This window comes from Macaca thibetana, chromosome 12 (genome assembly GCF_024542745.1).
Source record: "Macaca thibetana thibetana isolate TM-01 chromosome 12, ASM2454274v1, whole genome shotgun sequence".
NCBI lineage: Eukaryota > Metazoa > Chordata > Mammalia > Primates > Cercopithecidae > Macaca > Macaca thibetana.
Genome location: NC_065589.1, coordinates 1,863,896 through 1,883,530, shown reverse-complemented (window position 1 = coordinate 1,883,530; position 19,635 = coordinate 1,863,896). Strand labels below are relative to the sequence as shown.

The following is a 19,635-nucleotide window of genomic DNA, read 5'->3' as shown; positions in this document are numbered from 1 at the left end:
CGGCCGTGGTGCCGGAAGCCTCTCCGGGAGCCTAGAGCTCACTCACCTCAGGTCAGTGGCACCGTACCGCCCTTCAACCAGAGAGGGGCAAGTGGAGGAGGGGGTGAGAGTGGCTGCCCCTAGAGGGGACATCGATGGGTCCCGGAGCAGGGTGACAGACATCTCAGAGAGCTGCGGAGGAGAGAAGGCATTTTTCAGGGGACACAGGGAAGTGGGGTCTCCGGCCTCCGCAGGTGCTGCTCCCGGTGCCTGCGTTTACCCCGCACCTGCCGCTCAGGGCACCCCACCCCTCCTACCAGCAGCCTTGGCTCAAAGTTGGCCAGCTCAAGACCCCTGGCCCCCTTCAGCCCCTGCGGCCCCTGGCCAGCCCCTCCCAGCACTTCAGGCTCTGACCTGACCCAGGCAGCCACCCCGCCAATGCCTCGAGGAGTGGGCTGGGTAAGCTCTGCCCTGCTGCCTCCTGCTCGTGCCAGCATGAGGTGGCGCTGGGTGATGCCATGGGGGCAAGGAAGGCCGTGGGCCGGGGCTGGATGCAGCACAGTGGCAATTTCCCAGGTTATAGGGGTGGGGTCGGTCCCAGGAGGAGGGGGGACAGCCAAGTGGGGGCTTGGCCAGAGGCCACAGTGTGACGGCCAGACAGGGTGGGGGCCAGGAAAACAGCAGAAGCCTGCAAGCACGTGGGTGCGTCCCAGGTCACAGGACCCACCCGGCCCCTCACTCATGTCCCCACCTCCCATGGACTCCAGGCCGACCCAGGGAAACCAGCCACTTAGCTATGAGGTGTCTCTCTGCACTGAGATGTGTTCCTAGGAAACTCTTCACTGCCTTTTCCCACTCAGAATGGGAGTTTTCCTCAGGGACCACTGCCTATGGGGGCCCCAGCCCCACAGGGCAGCCTGGTGCAGCCCCTCCACACCCACCTTGCTCTCGCTGGCACTGACGCAGACGTGGCTGTGTGTGTACTCTCTGTTGAACGTGTGCGTGAGCAGGCGCAAGCACTGTGGACAGAGCACACACGTGGTCAGGGGCCAGGCCTCCTGGGATGCTGCTCAGCCAGCCTTGCAGGCTCTTCTACCCACCCTTCCCCAGACACAGGTGGGTTCCGACACCACAGCACAGTGGATCAAGGTGGACAGCACCTCCACCCCGCCCATCATTGGGTGAGCCCAGGAAGCCTCCCAGGGTCAGGCTCAGGCTCAGGGCCTGGTGTGAGGGCCAGAGGCAGTGCTGCCTCCAGTACAGGAGGCCTTCCCAGAGGCCCGTTAAGCCGCCAAAAGAGCCACTTGTGGGTGGAAGTGGTCAGCTCCCCATCAGCACAGGTATTCAAGAGAGAGCGAATCATCACTTGGGAAGGGAGGCTGCAAAAGGCACCCAACTTTCAGTGTAGGTGGGGTGGAATCAGCGGGCAAGGGGACCCTAGGGACCCTTCGAGCTCCTAGCTCCTTGTGGTGCTAACCAGAGCAGCCATGGGCAAGGCTGGGTTGCTGGAGTTGCCCAGGAATGACTCAGGGCCCTTGAGGGCCTGGGGCTATGGCTGTGCTGCCCACCAGCTGGACCCACCTTGACAGCCAGCTCCCGCTGTCTCTCATTGGGAGCCTCCAGAGGTGATGGGCGGCCCTCAGTCGAGAGCGGAGAGGAGGCGCTGGAGGAGCCGTGGGACTCAGAGTCCTCGCTGAAGGCCGGGGACAGTGCCTCCGGGACAGGCCGCTGGGTGGTCTCCAGCTTCTCCCGCAGGAGCAGGTAGTGCCTGGTCTTCTCCACCTTCAGACAGGACACAAGGCCTTACCTGCTGCACCTCAGGGGCGACCTCTGGAGCTGGGCTCAGCCTCAGCAGCAGCATGACCCTGTGGGCAGACCCCTGGAGAGCCCCCCCTTCCCCTGGGCTAAGACTGGAGACTGATGGCCCTCAGCTGTGAAATGAGGGAACAGATCCTGGCGCTCCAGGGCTGACAGCACTCAGCCCCCACCCCAGCCCTGCCGCCTTCATGGTCAGCAAGCAAGCTGCTCCCTCTCGGACACATGCATCTCACGCGCCAGGCTGTGGGGCAGGGCTGTGCTGCCCTGCAGTGCTGGAGGCCTCGGGAGAGGGCTGAGGGGTGGGCACGGCCCTGGCCTCACGCATCTCACACGTCACATGTCATGTGTCACCCACACTCGGCCCGAGGCAGTGCCTAGATGCTGCATGTTGGTTTCCCTGATCAAAGCCACAGCGGGCAGCCCGGGCCTGTGACTTTCCTTCCGGGTCGCTTTCTGGCGTCTGTCTATATGCCTGAGAGTCTCCCTCGGTAACTCCAGAGCATGCCTCTGCGCTACACTGGCCGTGTTTCTGTCACGCCCACATAGCCCCGCGGTGCACACTGGAGCGTCACATGCTCCTCCTGCAGGTGGCTGTGACTCCCGACGGGCTGTGCTGCCCCCCAGCGGGCACCAGGCACTGGGCCCTCTCCCGTTTTCGCTCTGCAGACAAAGCCACGTGGACACGACCGTGCAGGCCTCATCCTCTGGGGCTGCCTCACCTCCTGCAGGAGGCTCAGCTTCTCCAGCTCCCACTGGTGGTCCAGAATGAGACTGTCGCTCCGGGGCCTCCAGCCCGCCAGGTTCTCCTCGCCCCGGACGTAGGCCACGGATGTGTCCAGGACTCGCCGGCGCCGGCGCTGCATCCCTGGACGGAGGATGCGGACACCCCATCCCGACCTGATGGGCGGCTGCTCCTCCCACCCACCCTAGAGGTCCGCCCGCCTCTGAAACTGCCTCCCCTCTGGGGTGAAGATGAGTTTCCCCTGGTCCTTGGTCCACCCTGGGGCCCAAAGAGCCATGCAGGCCCCCTCCAGAGGAAGTTATCCAGCCCGGCGTCCCGTGGCCATCTCGGCTGTGCCTTGGGAACCCGAGGAAGCCAGCAGGCCTGACTCTCCTCCCTCACTCTCCTCCCATCTCGGAACAACTCCAGAAGCCACAGGGTGAGTGCCTGTGTTCTGTGAGGGATCCCCCTGCAAATGGCAGCTTAGCTGTGGTCACCCCGAGTGGGCAGAGGTCGAACAGGCCAGGAACCCACCCAGTGAGAGCAGGGCAGATACCTACCTGGGCTGCCCGCGTCAGCCACGTGGCACAGGCTGAGCTCGTACACGCCGGTCACACGGTTACTGCAGGGAGTAGGAGTGACACGTGGTCACCAGGCCCCACAGTGGGGATACACAGCCCACCTGGCTGCTGACTTTCCCCACCATCAACCGCACATTCAGCCTGGCTGGGGTGGTGGGCATCGAGGTCCCTGAGCTACAGCCCCTGTTCAGAGTCCTCATCCCAGACCCCCTCCGGCCCCCAGAGAAAAGATGTATTGACTGGTCTTGCTCAGGCGCCCATGGGGCTGTGACCTGCCCCAGGGGAGACACAGGCAGCATGAGCACAGCATCTGGCATCTCCAGTCCCTCCAGGGCATCGAGAGCCCCGCAGGCCCTAAACCCCACAGAGCAGCCCCACTGTGCCCAGGACAGATTCTGAGAGTACTGCGGTCACCCTCCCACAGACAGGTTGGCAGTATTGCACAATTACTGAGTGACCTCCAGAACGACCACAGTCAGCCCTCGAGGACACTGGGTCCTGATCCCCACGCTTTTTCCTCCCAGCTGTGCCCAGTGTGAACCTGGATACCAGGTCCATGTGGCAGACCATGGGTAGACCCACTGAAGGTAGCCATGGGTGCCCGGTAGCCTCGGCAGCCCTGCTGTCAGGGCCCTGACATTCCGGCTCATTCTCCCCCACCCCCAAGAATGCAAGGACATGGTCAGCACGCAAGGACATGGTCAGCACGCAAGCACGGCTGGTCCCGGTGTTTGGTTTCTGGCTCCCCAAGGTGCCAACAGCCTCCAAGAAGAGCCACCCAGCACGTTCTGTGGGAAGCTGTGTCCAGAGCCCCCTTCCAGGCACCGCCCATGTATCCAGCTTCTCCTTCAGTGCCTTATGGGTAGTCCCATGGCACAGGTTCCTGTGGTCCCCAGGGAAGACGGTCACCGGCAGTGGGGCACGGTGTGGCCCCAGGATCACCACTGCAGAGGTTGCAGTGAGACTGCCTGCCCCTCCTCCCGTCCCCCGCAGGCTGGCCCTCAAGTCCCTCATACAGGTGTTGGTGTACCCTGCAGGAACTGTGGCCTCCACGGAGTCTCCATCTGGGGTGAGCAGGAGGGGACTGAGCACAGGGAGCCAGCCAGGAGTGTGGCCGGGCCTCACACAGGGTGAGCTGCCGGGTGGCCCAAGGACCGCTGCCAGGCAGAGTCCCGCCTGGCCAGCACCGAGACCAGGGTGGGAGTCCCTGTGGCCCTCACCCCTAGGGGCTTACCTCTCCGAGGCCCGAAGGCTCCCACTGCCAAAGAGGTTGCGTATGGAGCGTGAGGCTGGCAGCTTGGCGTCGCGGGAATAGAAGACCATGCAGAAGTCCTTGGTGATGACGGCTGGCTGGGTGCAGTTCTCCATCTGAGATAGACAGGGGGCGGGGCTCAGGCACAAGGACACCCCAAGTGCCCAGGTGCCCTTCCAGCCTTCTCCTGGGGCACAATGCCCAGCACCAACGGGCAGCCCCAGGCCTTCCCAGGGTCTCAGGTGTGGCCCGGACCCAGGCAGGAGAAAGTCTCTGCTCCTGCCCTGGAGTCAAACCCCACTGGGGACAGGCAGCCACAGCCCTGTCCACGCCTGGGCGACACGAGGAACTGGTCTCCACGTGACAGGCAGCCACAGCCCTGTCCACGACTGGGCGACACGAGGAACTGGTCTCCACGTGACAGGCAGCCACAGCCCTGTGCATGCCTGGGCTACGTGAGGGACTGGTCTCCACGTGTGGGACCCCGAGGGTCCCAGGCACAGGCTCACTGCTCAGGCCTCAGCTGCCTCACCATAAAATTGGGGCGACACAGGCCGGGCGTGGTGGCTCAAGCCTGTAATCCCAGCACTTTGGGAGGCTGAGACGGGTGGATCACGAGGTCAGGAGATCGAGACCATCCTGGCTAACACGGTGAAACCCTGTCTCTACTGAAAATACAAAAACCTAGCCGGGCGAGGTGGCGGGCGCCTGTAGTCCCAGCTACTCGGGAGGCTGAGGCAGGAGAATGGCATAAACCTGGGAGGCGGAGCTTGCAGTGAGCCAAGATCCGGCCACTGCACTCCAGCCTGGGCGACAGAGCGAGACTCTGTCTCAAAAAAATAAAAAAACAAAAAAATTGTGGCGACACCCTCCCCGACCCTGGAATGTCTGTGAGGATCAAACCGGGTCTTGTTTGAACACGCGCATTTTAACTCAAACACCACAGAAAACGACTTCCTGGTGGGTGACACGGTGACTGCTAAACAGCTGGCCCCTGTGTCTTCCTGAAGTGGGGGCAGTTGCTATGCCCAGCTGAAGAGTTCTAAGCACTCGCTGGGAAGAGCTCTGCCAACATCTCCTTAGCACAACCTCACCACCGTCTGCTGAGATGGTCATGCCATCCCCATGTGAAGCCGGAATAATTTGGCTCTAACTAAGGAGAGGGGATGTGCTTGCAGATGCCCCCACCCACTGCTCCCCACCCTCCCTCTCCCTCACTATGATGACTAGCAACAAACGCCCACACTTCCAGTTGCCTCTTGCACTTGGAAGGGAGACCACAGCCCAGGTCTGGCCACAGCCTGTGGACTGCAGACTCCTGGGGGGCCGCGGGGATGGGACACTTCTGTTTCTGTGCTGCCCGGAACGCAGACACAATGTCTGGTGGTGCTGCAGCCATCTTGCATCCCAAGGACAACACCCACACACTAAGTTTAGCAGAGTGAGTTAACTGCCATTCAAAGCACATGGAGACCGGGCGCGGTGGCTCACGCCTGTAATCCCAGCACTTTGGGAGGCCGAGGTGGGTGGATCACCTGAGGTCAGGAGTTTGAGAACAGCCTGGCCAACATGGCAAAACCCCATCTCTACTAAAAATTCAAACATTAGCCGAGAGTGATGGTGGGCACCTGTAATCCCAGCTACTTGGGAGGCTGACGCAGGAGAATCGCTTGAACCCGGGAAGAGGAGGTTGCAGTGAAACTGCGCCATTGCACTCCAGCCTGGGCGACAAGAGTGAGACTGTCTCAAAAAAAAAAAAAAAATGCACATGGATTTCTGTACTTAACCCTGCAGTCCAGTTTTGTTTTTGTTTTTGTTTTTCCAAAAAGGCACATGAATTTAATCCAGGAACTTGAGAACTTGAGAAGTCGTCTGGGTCATCTGGGGTTGTCCAGAGCTTACAAAAACCTCAAGCTTCGGGTCTGGGTGGTTTTGGTGGTGTGCCCTGGCATAGGTGCCTTGCCTCGATATAAGCAGAGAGCGTCATGTAGATTTTCTCTCGGTAAGGGGTGACCCGGTTCAGCAGGAGAGAGTTGTGCATGGAGCTGTCCCACGCAGCCTCAAATTGGTAAAAGGTCCTGAGAGGAAGCAGAGATGAAGTAGAAGTTGATGGCATGAGGGCTGCTCTCAGCCAGGTCGGGGACATGCAGACACACAGAGTGACAGACGTGGGGCAGCCGCAAGGGAGCGGCCGGGGGCACAGGCTGGAAGCCCGGGCAGCGGTACCAGGAAAGACGGGTCCCTCCTTACTCAGGACCCAGAGAGTAGCGTGTCTTAGACGCCCTGGTGGGGGCGAGCCCAGCATTTTCCCAGCTCCACCACAAATGGTGCCCCAGCTGTCACGCTGAGGCTGGAAGGAGAGGAGGCAGCAGGGAATGAGAACAAGAAGCGCAGAGAGGGAAGGGAAGAGGGAGGCAGGACAGGGAGCTGGGACGTGGGGAACACAGGGAAGAGAGAGGGGAGGGCAGGAGGAGAGGACTCGGGCAGAGAAGAGAGGAAGGACAGAGGCAGGGAGGGAGAAGGCAGAGCTTGCACCGGGCCCACCCCAGCCTCAGTCTGAGTAAGGAGGCACCACCGTCTCTCCCTGGACCTGAAGGCGACCTGCCCGGGTTTGACAAAAACCTCCATGGTCCATCTCCTCTGACAATGGACTCACCCTTGGTCCATCGGGCAGAGGAAGGCCCCGGGGGGAGGATGCTTGGCATGGAGGCAGGGCGGCTGCCACGAGGCCGTGTGCAAGAGTGTCTCTCTGTTAGCACGCGGGAGACAGCGGCGGCCTCGCTGTGTCCCTGATCTCCAACCTGGAGTTATGGTGAGCACAGCCTGAGCCAGCTGCCCGCTAACCCTGTCCCAGGGTGGCTCAGGGCCAACCCCAGGGGCCTGGGATTGTACATCCCCATGGGGTTGAACTGCGTTCTGCAAACGCCTCGGGTGCCCTCCACTCCGGAACAGGGTTTTCTGTCACGTGAGAGTTCCTGTTTGCAGCCCTCTGGATGGCGGAGTGACTGAACTCCTTCCTCAGGCCTGGTGCTCACAGGGAGGACTGATCACAGCCAAGGTGGACAATTTGCCTGAATCCAGAGTGTGGCCACTCTGCAGACCCTGAGCAGCAGGTTCAGCTCCCCCACCCACCACCCGCCCAGCCTCGCCCAGCTCCCCTCCAAGCATCCTCACAAGGACACAGTTCAGAGACATCAACACACACAGCTGGGCGGCCACGCAGGCTCCAAGGCGGCCGGGCCCCTCCAGAGACCGCGGTGGAGCCCAGGTGGCACCGGGCTGCCCTGTCTACTACACAGCATGGTCTGGGATGCAGGGCATGGGTCTCACAAGTCGGGGGTGTGGAAGGAAGCAGGGACCAGGGAGGGCTGCTGTCAGACACACGTCACGGAGGAGCAATCCCGGGAGAGTAAGGACAGTGGGTGGTCAGAGAAAGGGCGTAGAAGCAGGCAGACGCCGAGTAGAAAGGAACTCGGAAGAGCAGAAGAGGACAGACCAAGCAAGGGCGGAAGAGAAAAGTGAGCTGTACCTAGTGTCATTTCCCAATGAAACGCTAAAGGTGGAGGCAGCCAGGACACACACGTACACACACAGAAGAAATGGAGACGTCAGAACAAGCACCGGCACAAGACCCAGGGCAGAAAACTTAGGAGCTCTGCAGGCACACGCTGGATCTCACGGCCCCCAAGCTCTCGCTGCACACAGGGCTGGGGTGCAAGCCCCACGTGGGGCCCCTGGCCCTGGCCCTGCAGACACCCCCTTCCCTGGGGTCTGCAGTGAGAGCCTTGCGTCTGTCCTCAGTCGGACCAGATGGATGCCTGGGAGCCAGGACAAAGGCCTGGAGGGATTTGCTCCTCTCCTGGAACATTGCGGGATCCTGTGGAGGGTCTGGGCTGTAGGCCAGGGCTGGAGCCACTGCAGCCTGGCCCGGAACAAGCGCCTCAGACCGCCTGGAACACCGCAGAGCCACTTCACAGCTGCATGGCCTCGGGATGTCACCAACAGCTCTGTGCCCCTTTTCCTTGCAAGTACCATGGGGCAGTAATTGCCCCTACCTCAAGATGTCTTGCAGATTAAATGAGCTAATACTTGAGCACGATGAGAACACAACCTGGAGCTGGCACATGTCAGCATCGCTATCCGGTACACGTCAGCGTCGCTATCCGGTACACGTCAGCGTCGCTATCCGGTACACGTCAGCGTCGCTATCCGGTACACGTCAGCGTCGCTATCTGGTATACGTCAGCGTCGCTATCTGGTATACGTCACTATCTAGTACATTCTAGCATTGCTATCATCCTCGTTACCTCTATGCACTGGGTAAGGCCCAACCTGCAGTTCCCACCAGCTCTGTCTCTCCTGCTGGGCCCAAGCATTCGGTCCCGTGCTGGACCCTCTATCTTCTGCCTCCAAAGTCCCTAAAGGGCCTCAGCTTGCTTCTCTTCCCCTTCCTTCTCTTCCGTCTGTGGGCAGACACAGCCCACCCATCCCTCACCCCTTGGCCCCAGGATCAGAACCAGCAGGTCTTTTCCAGCATCAGCACCTACTCCCTTCTGTGCACCCTTCAGAAAGCACCAGGTCCTCCCAGCCCAGGCACTCCTCAGTCATCAGGAACCATGTCCCTGCCCCATCCTGGGGCTCCTTGGCCCCCAAGTGGGACACAGCAAAGGAACAAGCCCAGCGAGGCAGGCAGGACCCCAAGGCTCAGCCAGGGGTTGCTCCTTAGAGCAAGTGGACTCTGCTGGAGCCAGGCCTGGGGCTGTAAGTAGAACATGAACCCACTTCCACATGAGGCCCACAACAACCCCCCGAGGGTCCTAGCAGAGAATTTCTCAGTCCAGGTAGCATGTGGCTCTGCCCTGCTCAGACCCCAGTGGACTAGAATCTCTCTGAGAACCTGACTGTGGTGGAGTCTCACATGTGAGCTGGGGAGAGAATGGTGGGAGGGGGCCTTATAGGACTGTGTGCACAGCAGGGACGGGGTCTTCCCATACCACTGTCCCATCCCCCAGGTGCCAAGATGGCCAGCCAGACCAGGGTCTGACATGGGCACAGCCATGGTGCTGCCCTTAGGTCATTTCCAAACTGCTGGTCAGCCCCAGAGGCCTCCCACTCTGCCCAGGGGAGCTGTACCCAAAATGCCTCTCAACCAGCCCTTGACCCACATCCTGCCTGGCTCCACCAGGTCACGGGCAGCAGACGCTGGAATCTCAGGCCAGGAGGGTCCCTGGCAACATTCTTTACTCCCCCTACTCCCCTCAAGCCTCTACAGAAGGAGGACAGGTCTTACCCAGATCCCAAGTGAGATTAGAGGGGACAACGGCTGGTGGATGGGAGTGGAGCAGGCTGGCAGAGTAGCAGCTCACCCACACAGGACACACATGGGACCCACACTGCCAGCTGGGGCCCCCCAAGTTTGCAGGGCACAGCATGGGAACCACTGACAGGTGCCCCGCGATCATACAGCAGGAAACCAAGACGCAGGAAGGCTGAGAGGTGGCCAAGATCACCCTGCCATGGCAAAAACTGCAGGATGTGGGCTGGGAGGGCCTTGGAGACCACTCCAGGACCCCCACTCCAGGAGCGGGCACGAGGTTGCCCCAGGCCCTGTCCCCTGAAGCCCCCCTCACTCTATGCCACGTGACAGCTGCCAAACCCTCAGAATCATCACAAGAGGAAACATGCAGCCCGGATGTGGAGGCCCAGGTTCTCCAGGGAGGTGATCCTCCAGGGAGGTGATCCACCAGGCTGAGGCCACAGATGGCAGCCAGGGCAGACCCTCCTCACTCGTGGGGAACGTGATCCCAGCAGGAGACTTGATCCAATGTGAACACACAGCTAAAAGCAGGGGATTGTGCTTGAACCCCGACCTCAGGGATACGGTTCACAGGATCTGGACGTGACACAACACAGTCATGTGGCACCACCCACCAAGCAGTCCAAGAATGGAGCAGAGAACACAGGCAGCCCAAGTCTGTCTCTGGGATGAAAGCTGGAAGCAGCATTCGCACAGGGCCCAGCCAATTGGAGCAGGCTGGGCCAGGCACCCCTGAGGGCCACAGCCTAAGCCAGCTCTGTAGCCTCTCCACCTCCAGCCTGAGTCCTGGTCAATGCTGGCCCCACTCTCCCAGCCCCCTGAGGGCAGTTGCAGGCTCCCTCCTCGCCTGACTGAGCCCTGCCCCTGGGCTCTGTCCTGTGGGGAAATGTACAACTGGGAAGCCTGACGGTGCCCTTGAGAGCTCGAAACCTGGCCTGGGGGCAAATCTGCAGTAGATCCACACAGAGACAGGAGGGATTTTACAGCTAGGCAGGCCAGAAGGAAGTGGGTGGAGTCAGGAAGCCTGCCTGGAGGAGGGTCCCTTGCAGCTGGGTTTCAAAGCCCACCAAGGACTTAGACATAGGGGCTGGGATGGTGGGCATGCCACATGCCAGGCATGCCAGATGCCAGGCACAGGCACAACAGAAGCAGGGAGGGGGTTGGGGCGCAGCTGGAGAGAGCTGCATCCTGTCCCCACAGGTTGAGGAATGCATGGACTCTGAGCATCATCGGATGCGGCTCTGGCCCCGGGCTCCACCAGCAGCACTGGGCTGCAGCCACTGACAGCCAGAGCTGGCGCCCCAACCGTGTGCCACCCCTGAAGCCGTGCCAGCTGGGAGACAACCAGCATGTCACTGCTCCCCACCACCTCCACCGGACGGCATGGCCCTGGAGGTCGCTGTCCTCAGAGAAGGAGAATCCTAGACCAGATCTGGCCTCAGAGGCAGTGCCAGGTCAGGGGCTCGGCCTCTTCCACTCTCCCCTCCACCTCTGCTTTTGTGCCCCCAGCTCAGGCAAGCTCACTCTTTCCTGGTGAGCCCTCCCCACTGGGAAGATCCCCACAGTCCCCTTGCCCTGGCTGACACCATCACTGGACTCTGGCTCCAGAACAAGGACCAGCAGTGCCCATCACTGCTGTGCCACAGGGCCAGGACACAGCCTGCTTGGTTAGTGCCTGCTATGGGGATTGGAGGGTAAGGGATGAGGGAAGGAGGGGAGGAGGGGATGAGGAGATGAGGAAGGAGGGGAGGAGGAGAGGAGAGAATAATGGATGAGGGGATGACGGATGAGGGGAGGAGGCTTAAGGGGAGGAAAGGAGGAGGGGAGGAGGGAGGAGGGATGAGGGCAGGAGGGGAGATTAGGAGAGGAGGGGATGAGGGGAGAAGGGAATGAAGGGAGGAGGGGAGGAGGGAGTGGGGAGGGAGGGAGGAGAGAATGAGGGAGAGGGTATGAGAAGAGGAGGGAATGAGGGATAATGAAAGAAGGGAAGGAGGGCATGAGGGATGAGGGATTTGGGAGGAGGGGAGGAGGGAGGAGAGCAGGAGAGGATGAAGGGAAGAGAGAATAAGGGGTGGAGGAGATGAGGTATGAGGGAAGGGGGGATGAGGCATGAAGGGAGGAGGGGATGAAGCATGAGGAGAGGAAAGATGAAGGGAGGAGGGGGTCAGGGAAGGAGAGAATGAGGGGAGGAGGGGATGAGGAAATGAGGGGGTTAAGGGGTGAGGGAGTGAGGGGAGGAAAACATGAAGGGAAAAGGGGTGGAGGTAATGAAGGGAGGCATGAATTGGGGGTAAGGGGAGGAGATGGTGAGGGAATTAGGGAATGCAGGGATGAGGGGGTAAGGGGAGGAGGGAGAGATCAGGGAAGGATGAGGGAATGAGGGAGGGAGGAGATGAGGAAATGAGCGGAGGAGCTAATAAGGGGATGAGGAGATCGGGGGTGAGGGAAGAGAGGGTGAAATGAGGGGATGAGGGAGGGATGAGGGGATGAAGGAGGGATAAGGGGATGAGAGGCGATGAGGGATGGATGAGGGAGAGATGAGAGGATGAGGGAAAATGAGGGAGGGATGAGGGGATAAGCAGGAATAAGGGAGGGATAAGGGGATGGGGAAGAATAAGGAATGAGGAATGGATGAGGGGGAGATGAGAGTATGAGGAAGGGATGAGGGAGAAATGGGATGAGGGAGGAATGAGGGAGAAATGAGGGGATAAGGGGGAATGAGGGAGGGATGAGGGGATGAGGGAGGGATGAGGGATGAGGGAGGGATGAGGGATGAGGGGATGAGGGAGGGATGAGGGGATGAGGGACGGATGAGGGGATGAGGGGGGATGAGGGGATGAGGGAGGGATGAGGGAGAGATGAGGGGATAAGGGGGGATGAGGGAGGGATGAGGGGGGATGAGGGGGAGGGAGGAATGAGGGAGAGATGAGGGGATAAGGGGGAATGAGGGAGGGATGGGGGATGAGAGGGGATGAGGGAGGGATAAGGGGATGGGGAAGAATAAGGGATGAGGAATGGATGAGGGAGAGATGAGGATATGAGGAAGGGATGAGGGAGGATGAGGGGATGAGGGAGGGATGAGGGGATGAGAGAGGAATGAGGGAGAGATGAGGGGATGAGGGAGGGATGAGGGGATGAGGGAGGGATGAGGGAGGGATGAGGGAGGGATGAGGGAGGGATGAGGGGGGATGAGGGAGAGATGAGGGAATGAGGGGGATGAGGGAGGATGAGGGGATGAGAAAGGGATGAGATGAGGGCATGAGGAAGGGATAAGGGGATGAGGGAGGGATGAGGGAGGGATGAGGGGGATGGGGAAGAGTAAGGGATGAGGGGGAATGGAGGAAGGGAGAGGGGATGAGGGAGATGAGAAAGGGATGAGGGAGAATGAGGAAGAGATGAGGAGGGATAAGGGGATGAGGGAGGGATGAGGGGATGAGGGAGAATGAGGAAGAGATGAGGAGATGAGGGGGAATGAGGGAGGGATGAGGGGACGAGGGGATGAGGAAGAGATGAGGAGATGAGGGGGAATGAGGGAGGGATGAGGGGATGAGGGAGGGATGAGGGGATGAGGGAGGGATGAGAGGGTGAATGAGCTTCCTGGCCAGGCTCTGACCCGCCTGGACAGACTTTTCCTGATTTTGCCTTTAATCCCACAGGATGTGGGCTCACATGAGTGGCTGAGGCACACGTGAAAGATGAATGACTGTGTGGGTGAACGTTGCAGCCCCACCAACGGCACAGCAGGGAAGGACAGAGGGGAGACTGAGCTTGCCACTGGACCTTCCCGACAAGGCTGGAGAAGCCTCAGGACATCAGAGCTGGACCGTTTCTCTGGAGAAACGAGCCCCATGCTGCTGGGCGGCCAGGGTGGCCACGGGTCCTGCTGCTCCCTGGCTCCTTGTCACCATCTCAGGGAGACACCCTGGCTTTGAAGGCCCCTGTTGACTCCTGCTTCAGGCAGGTCAACCCCTGTGGCCCTGGGGCAGGCAGCCTACACGACCCTGGGTAAGATGTAGGAATACAGGGTAGGAGGTTGGAGCCAATCTCTCTACAAACAAGGAGTACGTCACATACACCCCGTCTTCACCCCGCACTCCGTGTGCGCATGCGTATGAGAGACACCCACAGCTTCCCAGTGCGGCCCCCTGAGCACAATGGTAATGACTGGGATAAGAGACACGTTTGCTCAGGAACCACGGAGTTTCACAGTGACAGCCAGCTAGGCAGTGGTGACGCCAACAGTGTGACTCACACGCAGAAAGTGACAGGTGCCGGCCCTCACCGAGCGCTTCCCCAGCATCCTCTCTCTCTCCTCTCACCATGGCTCAGCACAGGGGCTATCACCATCCTCACTCTTGGGGATGGAAACAAGGCTCTACCAGAGCCCCTGCTTATCCACATCCACACAGTCAGGAAATGCCTCCACTGTAAGCCCCAGGGTCCCTGCCCACTGCAGATGTCTGGGATGAGACATCCTGCACCACACCCACCACCTGCTGGTCCATAGCACTGCCCATCACGGTCTGGCAGACCAGGCCTGGCAGAACAGGGCCCCAGGAAGGACGCTCAAGTCTGATTCTCAGGACTCCGACACCACCCTCTCCTCCCCTCTTCACGCCCTGAGCTTGAGGTCTACGCAGGCCAAGTCCCAAGCCTGCTGCCCATGGGGTGTGGGCCGGCAAGCTCATTCTGGAATGGGGGAACAGCCACAAGAGGGCCCAACCCCTCACTCGGGTACAGGTACATGGGCCCCCAAAGCCCAGGGGCTGGCGAGGGAGGGAAAGTTCCTCTCCTCCCACAGTGCCACCGTTTGCCTGCGTTACAGGAGCCTTCCTGGCGGTGCTAACGTTTATTTATACCTGGGGGTGTCTGGGACCAGCCTGAGCATCCCCTCAAATGTGCAGAGGGTGTGGGACCTAAACACTGCACAGCTCAAACTTGAACAAAATACAGACAATCCCTGCCATGAGATCACACTGACGGGCCGGAAACCTCCCCGTGCCCAGAAAACAGCTCCTAAATTAGAGCCCAAGCTGATGGGCTCCCCAAACCCAGATCTTTCTGAGCATAGGGAAACTCCCAGAGGCAGGCCAGCTGACTCCAGGACCAGCTAGCCAGATGCCGTCTCCTCCTCCTGCAAGCCCGCCGGACTCACTGCAGGGAGAGGGAGGCCCCGCTCAGGCCCTGCAGGGCTGTGCTCCCTCCTCAGTGCAGCCACCATCACAGGGTTGCTTGACAGGGTCTCTGCTGCACCCAGGTCCCCAGGGAGAGCTGGTGCAGCAGCCTTCAGAAAAGATCTGTTCATGGAAAGAGGTGTGTGTGCACATGCTCAAGGGACCATGCCAATGGGGACTCTGGCCCTGCCACCCCTGGGCAGAGTCTTCTCCTGGCCACCATCCCTTAGTCACAGTTGTCAATCATCTGTCCTGACCCATAGCAACATGAACTGACAAGGATGTGGCCTCAGAAAGTGCTGGCCAAGCCCCACTGCCCTGGGCCTCTGTGCCAGGAGCAGCCTCACACCTCCCGACTGCAGGGCTTAAAGGCCCAACATTGGTCTGAAAGGCCTTCTGCTGCTCAGTTCACTTCACAGACACCACCCCACAGGATAACTGCCGTGACGCTGGCCACAGTCATGCAGGGACACAGGAGCAGGCAGCCTTGATCTTCCATTTGGAACAGACTCGAGTTCTCACCAGTGTCTGGATTAGGGACTTGGAGGCCCTCCATCCCCAGGGTCTCGCCGACTCCCTGCCCCAGGAGGCATGGGCGGGGGCCTCACTGCAGCCGGGGAAAAGGGAATCTGTTGGACAACCTGAGTCTGGGACTCTCTGGTCTCTTAATGAATTCACCACCCGCCACTTCCACAAAAGGATGCTTGGTGGCCACAGCCAGAGGAGCGTGGCTGGAGCCGCTGTCCCTCCTCCTGGCCTGGCCAGGCGAGGGACTCACGAGAGGCTGTGGAATGTGCCGGAGTGTGAGGGTCTCCTGGGCTGGCTCCTGTCTGCCCTTCCCCATCCCCTGTGCTCACGGCTTTGCCTGCTAAGGCCCCTTGCAGGGAGAGGGGAGTGGGGCTGGTCCTCACAGGGTGGTGCAGCCAAGGGCAGCGGGCCAGCCAGCAGCGTGCGGGATGCCACGCCCATCCACAGGGCTAGGTGTGGTGCGGGGCGGGCAAGGCTGGGGCAGGAGGAGCAGGAGGCCAGCCAGTGTCTACTGGGGAGCAGGAAACTACAAAGCAGCCAGAATCAGGAGTTGGGGAAGAAGGGACTCAGCCAAGAGGACGGGGTGGGAAAGCAATAAATAAATCAAACCAAGATTCCAAGAGAATAAAAAGAAAGAAGACGGGAGGAACAGGAGGACAGGTGAGCACGTGTGTGAGGAGTCCAGAAAGCCGGAAGTTAACTTCCCAGGGGTGTGGGGGGCGGTCAGGGGAGGAGCAGGGAGGAAAGAAGAGGCTGAAATGAAACCAAGGGACACAGATGATACCTAGGTATGTCCGAATCAAGAAACTGCCTGCAAAACACAAACAATCACACGGTTAGTGAGGGCCGGGCAGCGCAGCGGGAGCAGGGCAGGGGACAGGCAGAGGGAAGCAGCCTGTGGCCACAGGCCCACTCTGAGCCGGGGAGGCTGCAAAGCACAGGGCCTGGGAGCAGGTGGGAGGCAAGGCCATGGCAAAGCGCATGGGCGGCCGAGGCCCCAGGCCAGAGCCAGAAGCCGGGGCTCCTGAGCCTCCGCATGTCGCAGAGAGAGGCCTTGGAGCAGCCCGGCCCCGCACGGGGCTGAGGACGCCAGCACCGTCCATGGCACAGGAAGGCCCACTGGCCTGGTCAGCCAAGCCACAGGATGGTGCCTGCCTGGGGGTGCCAGCAGAGGACAGTCCCCGAGACTGCTCTAGGGCAGGGCTGGGGGAGGGAGCTGCCAGCATGGGCAGGAGCCAAGCGAGGGCCAAAGCCATTTCGGGGAGGCCACGCCCACGCAACGCGCCTTCCTCCTTTCTCAGACCCAGGGCCACGACCCCAGCACAGGACTGCATCAACCCCAGAGGCACCGTGGGACCGGCCCCATGTCTCACAGCCCTCCGGGCGTGTGGCCAAAGCCCCTTCAGTGACAGGTTCTCGGGCCTCCAGGAACAGGGGCCTGAGGTCCAGCCATGAGCTGCTCCCTTCTATGTCACCCATGGCAGCTGATCTGAGGAAGACCTCAGAAACTCAGCCCTCTGTGCAGGGAGATAGCAGGTGGGGTTGGGGGGCTGGAGGCCCTGCCCACCCCACCCCAGGAGCTGCCTGGGCTGAGGGAGGGTCAGAGGTCAGGAAAATCAGGTAATGAGGTCATCTCCCAGGATCCAAAGCACATCTCACATAGCAGACCTGCCCTTCTGGGCCCCACCCCCGACTCCAGTTCCTGGTCCCCCACAGCCCAGGGACAGCAGCCCACACCCTGCAGGCAGTGCCCGTGCTGGGGGCTCCAGGCCTTCTCCACGCCTCACCAGGGAGCGTTCTCATGGTGGCAGGAGAAGCAAGGCACGAGGAAGCCCCCAAGCCCCGACCCATCCCACCTGGTCTGTCTCACCTGCCCCTGTCCCAGACGTGTTCCCCCCATCATGGCACCACCTCCACATAGAACACTCCCGAATTCTCCACCCTCCTGTGGACATGAGTGCAGGGCAAGTTCCCTCTGGAAGGCCACAGGCAGAGCTGGGACCAGAGCTGCATCCGCCCTGCCCAGGTCTCTGTCCAACCCCCACCCCCTACTATTCAGTGCTATGCCCACCCTGACTATCCAGCTGCCCCCTGCCCTGGCTGCCCCTGCAGTACCCTCCTTACTGCAGTGCTAAGCCCCAATAGCTCACTTTCTGGGTGTTTCTGATGAAACCAAGCTCTGTCTGGACCCAAGTCAGAAGAATAGGAGACGATGCCCCCCAGCACCCTCCTTCCTTATGACCTTGACTCTCCTTGCAGGGAGGCCCTCAAAGATGTTTTCCTACAAACACAGCCATGGAGACACCCGCAGCTCCAGCTCTGAGGGTCCCCTCTGGGTTTGTGCATCATGAGTCAGGTCGAGCCCCCAGGGATCAGCCAGGACTGGACACTGGAGCTCCCGCCCCACTTTTCCCAAGCCCCTGGAAGGCAGCATCTGGGATGCAGTGGAGCCCGAGGGACATCCCCACCCACCAGGGCTGTGCCTGGTAGTGCTGAGCCACCTGCCCAGGCCAACCGCAGGGGCTGCCTCCTTCTCCCATCCCCTAACCCCAGCAGACCCCGATAGAGCTGCCACAGACATCCCAGAGCGCCGAACCCCCAGCCCAAATGAGGTCGGACTGGGACTGCCCAGATTGTGGGGTCTTGGCCATGCAAGGGAGTGTAGAAAGGAGCAGCCTGGTGGTGAGGGGCCTGTGCCAAGCAGTGCCTGTGGGTGCTCCACCCCAGCTGCTCGACCCCTAGCCCCAGGACGCCTGCCAGAGGCCACTGACTTGCCCACAGCAGCACGGTCCTTGGATATACAGCCACTTGTCCCCACACCACCCAACAACGAAACTCCCGAGGACAGCACTCAGCTCATCCTCCAGCCCCTGAGCTGGCCCCTCTGCTTGGTGATGAACAAACGGGCATGGGGATGATGCCTGAACCAGCGACGGGGTGCACAAACGAGGAGTCGGGGGCGCAGAGGCCACCAGCCCCTCACCGCGCAGCTCCTGCCGGTGCCAGGAGGGAGGGACAGGAGAGCGTTGAGCGGGTCACGCTGTGTGGCTGGACCCTGTGCCGGGTTGGCCAAGGGCCTCGCAGGCTGGGAACATGCCCTGGGCCCTGTCTCCAGGGAGTCTCCGACTCACCGGTCATCTTGGGCTGGGTGAATGTATCCGGAAGAGAGGATATTGAGAGACAAGATGTTGGGGTCGATCAGGGACTCGTCAGTCTCTGGAGTGTTTCGGATGCGGCCTGCAGAAAAGGCAACGGGGCACGGGTCACTTCCCAGGGGGCAGGTGGGACCCTGGGCCCTGCTGGCTGCCTCAGGTGAGGGTGCTGTCAGCAAGCCAGCTCCCCACGTGGTCACTAAAGCATTGGTCAGAGGCAGTGCCAGGGGGAACAGGGAGGCCCTGCAGGGTCCTCGGCGACCCAGGGGCCATGTGCAGTTACTGCTCCACGGTCTTTCTTGTCTGTCTCTCGGCCACAGTGAACACCCCCGTACACACACTGACAAATGCAGGTGCTTAGCCTGGAAACCATAGGCCTTCCCGACTGCTGGAAAAGGAAGGCTAAGCAAGACACAGAGGAGGAATGTTCCTGCTTCTTCTTACACCTAAAAATAATGATAATAACAAGGAAAGGGAAGGAGGGAGGGAAGGAGGGAGGCAGGGAAAGGAGAGCAGAGGAGGGGAGGGATGGGAGGGGAGAGGAGAGGACACTATCTGTGCCATATAACCTCTTCTTACAAGGGGCATTTCCAGGAGAGCCCGCTAAGATGTATGCACTGGGGGTGTCTGTCTGTCTCTGTGAAAGACACCAGAGCTGTTATCAGGCAGGAAAACTGCCTAGTGGCTTCACCTAGTAATTTCTTGGCCAGACAGTGACAGTTCTGCTCATTCAAAGGAGTAAACAAACATGTGCACATTTTCTTTGTTGCATCAGGAAGGAACGACAGGCTTCCCTCTCCTCCACCACGCATGGACAAGACAAAACCCAGGACATGCTAGGATTTTGTGTTGACAGGTGCACACTGGGCCTGCCTCAGCCCATTGCTGGAACTCCGACCCATGACCTTGCAGCACCTTGGTCCTGGGAGGAGGCAGGTGGATCCCAGCAAAGTGCCCTTCCCTATGCCAGGGCCCTCTGGGTCCATGCGGGGCAGCACCCATGGCAGAGAAGCAGCTCAGCTGCAGGGACTGCTGCCTGGGCAGAGCCACTCCCAGCCCTCGGGGAGGGCAGTGCAGCCACTCCCAGCCCTCGGGGCCTGCACTTGAGCGGTG

The 19,635-nt window shown here is 60.6% G+C and overlaps 1 protein-coding gene across 23 annotated transcripts in view; it reads right to left on the bottom strand.

Annotated features, from left to right (window-relative positions):
* The window catches only part of KIF1A (kinesin family member 1A), a 112,363-nt gene that overhangs the window by 3,843 nt on the left and 88,885 nt on the right, over positions 1-19,635 (bottom strand). For 7 of the 23 annotated variants that reach the window (XM_050751999.1, XM_050751998.1, XM_050752009.1 and 4 more), the window contains 10 exons: positions 18,502-18,607; positions 16,155-16,181; positions 7,881-7,904; positions 6,315-6,429; positions 4,334-4,467; positions 3,079-3,140; positions 2,517-2,662; positions 1,561-1,761; positions 921-998; positions 47-171 (listed from right to left, as the gene is read on the bottom strand). In XM_050751999.1, coding sequence (XP_050607956.1) covers positions 47-171; positions 921-998; positions 1,561-1,761; positions 2,517-2,662; positions 3,079-3,140; positions 4,334-4,467; positions 6,315-6,429; positions 7,881-7,904; positions 16,155-16,181; positions 18,502-18,607 — 1,018 coding nt within the window. The remainder of the gene's footprint in view (positions 1-46; positions 172-920; positions 999-1,560; positions 1,762-2,516; positions 2,663-3,078; positions 3,141-4,333; positions 4,468-6,314; positions 6,430-7,880; positions 7,905-16,154; positions 16,182-18,501; positions 18,608-19,635) is intronic. The other 16 variants (XM_050752003.1, XM_050752012.1, XM_050752006.1 and 13 more) reach the window with 3 other exon arrangements.